At 48.8% G+C, this 6,078-nt stretch overlaps 1 protein-coding gene across 1 annotated transcript in view; it reads left to right on the top strand.

Annotated features, from left to right (window-relative positions):
* The window catches only part of mapkbp1 (mitogen-activated protein kinase binding protein 1), a 165,482-nt gene that overhangs the window by 119,043 nt on the left and 40,361 nt on the right, over positions 1 to 6,078 (top strand). The window contains exons 13-15 of the mRNA XM_048600305.1: positions 362 to 483; positions 1,144 to 1,219; positions 1,980 to 2,091. Of these exons, the coding sequence (XP_048456262.1) occupies positions 362 to 483; positions 1,144 to 1,219; positions 1,980 to 2,091 (310 nt within the window). The remainder of the gene's footprint in view (positions 1 to 361; positions 484 to 1,143; positions 1,220 to 1,979; positions 2,092 to 6,078) is intronic.

The raw sequence follows: 6,078 nt of genomic DNA on the forward strand, positions 1-6,078 counted from the left end.
TCTGGTGCTGCCTGGCCTGCTGTGTTCCTCCAGCTCCACACTGTGTTATCCCTGACTCCAGCATCTGCAGTACTTACTATCTCTCAGATTGTTTTTCTGAGTGGTTTAAGAGCTTTCAAACTGTGTTCTACATTTGGTTTTTCTTTTGTGAAATCAACTTCCGTTTATTGCTAACCTCCGTGTACCTATGGTTTAGTGTAAGGTCACCACGTTAAATTTGAGCGAAATGTGATCTATCAATTCCAAATTAAATCGGGGATCTGACTTGATCAGCAGTGATCCCGGCTGGGATCTAGATGAATACCATGGGACCCGACTGGGGTCTGGCTGTTGCTAATTCTTTCACGTTCAATCCCACCAGACAGCTGAAGGCACGCGGTTCACCCGAACCCACCACGTTGTTCGAAAGACAACGCTGTACGACATGGATGTGGATTCCACCCACAAATACGCTGCCATTGGTTGTCAGGACAGAAGCATTCGGTGAGTTTGAAGAGGGCCATGCTGCAGCTGACCTTGTGCGTTTACAGGCAAAGGGAAGGCACTGAAAACAAGCTCAGATCTCACTACACACACAATTATCTCTAACACTGCAGACGGTAACACTACACAAACCACCTACTCACCTCACTGTAACACCGATATACCCCATACCACTCACTGTAACACCGATATACCCCATACCCCTCGCTGTAACACTGATATACCCCACGCCCCTCGCTGTAACACCAATATACCCCACACCCCTCACTGTAACACAGATGTACCTCACACCCCTCATTGTAACAGCGATATACCCCACACGCCTCACTGTAACACCCATATACCCCACACCGCTCACTGTAACACCGATATACCCCACACCCTCCACTGTAACGCCGATATATCCCACACCCCTCGCTGTAACGCCAATATATCCCACACCCCTCGCTGTAACGCCGATATATCCCACACCCCTCAATGTAACACCAATATATACCATATTATTTTGCTCTGCCTGGTATACCTGATGAGTGTCAGATGCAGACTCACCACTGTGTGATTGAATCCAATGTGAATTGGTGCCCGCCTGTTCTCCTGAATGTGCGCCATAGCCTTATTGTTACCTGGCACGGATGTGCCCTCTTCCTTTGCCCTTCGCAGGATATTTAACATCAGCAACGGGAAACAGAAGAAGCTGTATAAGGGATCTCAGGGAGAAGATGGGACCCTCATCAAGGTGAGTGCCTGTGTACCTGCCAGCTTGCAGACTCTGAGTTGAAGGGCTCTTCTGCTTAAATATAGCATGAAGTATCCCTGATTCACCGGCTGGTTTGTTCTGACACTTGCCCAGGGGATGGGAGGATAGGGCTCCTTGCCAGTGGCCACAAGGTGTTCAGCCTCACCTTCTCCGTCAGAAGGACAAAGTCTGAGCTGTCCTCTCAGAAGAAGGGGAGCAGCTGAGACTGAGGAGCTCTCAGCTCCTGCGTCCTGTAGGGGAGTGAAGGTCATTAATCATGGAATCCGATTCCTCCCGTAAAGCTGTGAGTCACAGTATTACAGCATCAGACGAGGTTAACCCTCGCGGCAGTCCACATGTTGGCTTGCGCCTCTCGGTCCTGCTAGCCCAGAGGTGCAGCGAGGCGATTTGGGTCGTGAGGAGGAGGTGTGTGTGGTGAGGGTGTAAAAGGGAGCGGAGTGTGTGGCAAGGGGAGTGAGAGTTGGTGACTGAATGTAAAGGGAAGGGAGTGTCAGTGGAGGGTGAGAGTTTGTGGGGAGGTGAGTGAGTGTGAGGAGAGTGTGTACTGGCCAACATTCACTCCCTCTGTATACAGAGACTGAGACTCGCTCTGTATGGTGACAGAGTGACGCTGCCTGTCTGTAATGACTGAGCAACACTGTACACTCCCAGGCTGGTACTCACTGTTGTGTAGTGACCGACACGCTCACGTGCTGTAGGCTCCGTAGCGAGGATTAATTGTCTTTTGCCTTTGTTGCAGGTGCAGATCGATCCCTCGGGGTTCTTCATTGCGACCAGCTGCTCCGATAAGAACCTCTCCATCTTTGACTTCTACTCGGGCGAGTGTATTGCAACCATGTTTGGCCACTCCGGTAAGCTCACTATATATTACCGGATGGGGATCGCGGTAAACACACTGTGTGTTACCGGGTGGGGATCGCGGTAAGCTCACTGTGCGTCACCGGGTGGGGATCGCGGTAAACGCACTGTACATTACCAGGTGGCGTTCGCGGTAAACGCACTGTACATTACCGGGTGGGGATCCCGGTAAACGCACTGTACATTACCGGGTGGGGATTCCGGTAAACACACTGTACGTTACCGGGTGGGGATTCCGGTAAACACACTGTACATTACCGGGTGGTGAGTTGCCTTTAAATGTCCTTCTTAAGTACTGGATTCTACTAAAATGGCTGACAACTCTCTCTCCTATACCCTAGGTGTTCACAGCTCATGCCCCACTGCCAAACTTCTCCAAATTGTCCTCCTTCTCCCAAAGCTCAGCATTGGAGCATAAATTATAAAACCCATCCCCTTTATCCACCAAATTCACAACGCACTTCACTGTAGTGCTTCAGTAGAAAAGTGCCTGTATATGTGGCTGTGTGTGTGTGTGTGTGTGTGTGTTTGGGGGGGGTCGTGTGTCTCTGTAGCAACATGTGTGTCTGCGTGAAGAGAAAGATACAGTTTGTCTGTGTCTCTATGCTGCAGTGTGTGTGTCAACGTGTGTGTGTGTGTCTGTATGTGTGTGTGTGTCTGTGTGCGTGCATGTGTGTGTGTGTTTCTGTGTGTGTCTCTATGTAGCAATATGTGTGTCTGCATGAAGAGAGAGAGTGTGTGTCTGTGTCTCTATGTTGCAGTGTGTATGTCAAATTGTGTGTGTGAGAGAGTGAGTGTGTGTCTGTGTGTGTGTGTGTGTGTCTGTGTGTGTGTGTGTGTCTGTGTGTGTGTGTGTGTGTGAGTGTGTGTGTTTGTGTGCCTGTGTGTGTCCATGCATGCGCGTGTGTGTGTGCGCGTCTTTATGTAGCAATGTGTGTGTCTGCATGAAGAGAGAGAGTGTGTTTCTATGTTGCAATGTGTGTGTCAACATGAGTGTGTGTGCGTGCGTGTGCGTGTGTGAGAGAGAGAGTGTGAGAGAAAGTGTGACGCAGGAAACATTACATTATCAGCTTAATTAACCAGGCTTGCTTTTCACTGAATGTCCCATGGTGCTAGCTCCTTCCTGCCCAAGTGACCAGACTTTTACAGCCGACAGTGAAAGCTGTTTTGCACAGCATCAGGTAAACAGCCTGTGACGATCGCCTGTTTCAATGCACAGGGCTGACCCAAAAACATCTGGCAGTGTTCTGCCCACTGCCACTAGTCTTCAATGCGAGGCTGAATGTCCCTACCTGAGGCTGTGAGTCCCACTGTTTGCTGAGTGTTGCTACCTTGTTGTGTCCTATATTGTCACCATCTGAAGGCAGGAACTGGGCACGACAGCCAACTGGATATGGGCCCCTCAAGTCTGGGACATCGTTTACAGTTAATCAACAACTTAGTCCCATCACGAGGTATTGGGCAGCAGTGTTGGACGTTGGTGTGCGAAACCTGCCTATTGCACCCAAAACTGCACCCATTCCTCAGAGTCCACGCCCAGGAATCTTGCCTAGTTGATGGAAATAAATCAGGAGCCCCACGAAATATCTAACACACACCTTCCTCCCATGCACATTCAATACTGTCTGTTTCAGACATTGTGATTAATGGCAAAGTGTTTACTTTTTAACTTGATTTCTGCGTTGCTGCGACTTCAAAGAAACAAAGAATCCAGAGCAGCTCTGAGCGTTGGGAGGCATGCTTTAGTTTTTAATTATTAAAAAAATTTCAGTGGAAAAAAAAACAGAAAAAATGGCTTTGCTTGCTGCCCGGTCTGATCACAGTAGGATTGGTGAGTGCCTGGGCAGTGCCAGTTTGGTGGGAAGACATTGCATGACCTGGTGGGTGGCGGTAGGAGATGTAAAGAGACTTCCAAGGAGGCACGGCTGTTTTATTACGCAGTGCACCCTGGGGTTGTTCAGAGCGCGAGCCTGGGGGTCTGGTCAGACACTGGAGACCCACGGGGGAAGTGGGAGGTGGGGGTCTGTGCATCAAATGGACCTCACGTCGTGCCCGCATGTCCTCAACTGCATTGGTGCTCCTCTGTGTTCGGGATGTGGCTGTGCCATCTCTGTGGCTTTCGGGGCATCACCCATTGCCATTGTCCACATGGAGACCCAAAGGGCTCGCGTCTGCTGGAGTTTAGAAGGAAATCGGAGGTGGCCCGATCGAAGCATGCAAGTTCCTGAGCGGTCTTGACATGGGAAGGATGTTTCCTCTTGTGTGAGAATCTAGAACTGAAGGTCACGGTTTCAAAATAAGTGTCCGCCATTTAAGACCAAGATATGGAGGAATTTTCTTTTTCTCTCTCTCTCAGTCGGGGAGTCTTGAGTCTTTCACACTCTCGCTCAAAAGGCAGTGGAAGCAGAGTCTTTGAATAGGTGGAGAAAGATAGATTCTTGCTAAGCAAAAGGCGTTGGAAGGTTACTGGGAATGTGGATCAGTCGGATCAGATCTTACTGAATGGCTGCACAGCTTTGAAGGGCTGAAGGGCCTACTCCTGCTCCTGATTAGTGGGTACGTTCGTATAGCCGGACAGGGCAGTCAGTGTGCCTGTTTCATCGGATAGGAACAGGAACAGAGGAGGATAAGACCCAGGACCAAGCCCAAGGCCTGGAATTGAAAAGCAAATGATGGGCCAAGACAGCTTGGCAAGAGTGGTCTATGGCCAAAGTCCACCACAGTATATGCCAACTCCCTCCCCAAGGCTGCCCTGGCAGCAGAAAATACATTGATTCAACAGACAAATTGATAGAGGGGCAGCATGTATCTCAACCCACTCTCTAAGTACATTGGCAGAATACAGTAAGGCCCAGCAAGTTCAGCAAATGTCCAACATATCACAAAATATTGACAACAGTCAGTCAGAGGAATGTTATCAGAAAGAATGGTCAGCAGTGTCCAACTAAAGGCATTCAAACTCTGAGCTGGACCAATTACTACAATTCAATAATCCCAACTTGCAAAAGGAAATTGGATGAGCACTGTAAGAGAAAAACTTGCTGCCAAGTGGACAGAGCAGAGAGTTGAGAGCACTGCATTGTACAGAAGTGAAATTGGCATGAGGATGGGCTGAGAAACCGTATCATTCTGTGACTCTATTGTATTATTCTATGTGGGAATATTTTATTTGAATATTTTATTTTGAACTATTCCAACTGGATTTTGATTCCATATGTGTTATATTTAGTAATGGAATGATAGGCTGGGAAAATTCATCTTGGTATTTCAAACCAGTGTACCCACCCCTTTGGGGGATGATTTGGTCAATTTTGTGCCTCCATTCCTTTTTGGTTGTTCTTGAGCACTACTCAAGTTTGATTTGTTCTTCCAATTAAATTCTTTGTAGCTTCTCATTGAATATTTGTTCCCCTTCTTTTGTCCAGTCTGATTGTGTCATGGAGTCATGGAGCTGTGCAGCACAGAAACAGGCCCCTTCGGTCCAACTCTTCCATGCTGACCAGATATTTAAAAACTAATCTAGTCCCGTTTGCCTGAGTTTGGCCCATATCCCTCTAAACCCTTCCTATCCGTGTACCCATGATCTGCCATGGCCATCTCATTCTCAGAGGTTTCTTTGACACTAGGCAGAGGGGTGGAGAGCCCATGGGTTCTGACAGCCTTGCTGGATATCCTGAGGGCCAGGTATGTTTTGCTCCTGTTCCAATTGTGAGGATGTAGTTTCCATGCGTTCCTCGTGCTTGGTCAGGACACCCCCGTCCCCACCCCCACCTCTGCTACCTGAACCTTTGTTGTCGTGGGACCTGACCTCACGTTGACCGTGACTTTTATACTTTGAGGGCCATTCCAGTGGTTTTGACACCAAACTTAGTCCCCTGAAGTAAATTGTCACTCTCGCTTAGAGGAGTCTTAAGTCCAGCATTGGCATTCCCGATGCCATTTCACTATCCAACACCACCCCCTCTGCCCCCCCCCCCCCC

This window comes from Rhincodon typus, chromosome 8, assembly GCF_021869965.1.
Source record: "Rhincodon typus isolate 14 chromosome 8, sRhiTyp1.1, whole genome shotgun sequence".
In the NCBI taxonomy this organism is placed as follows: domain Eukaryota; kingdom Metazoa; phylum Chordata; class Chondrichthyes; order Orectolobiformes; family Rhincodontidae; genus Rhincodon; species Rhincodon typus.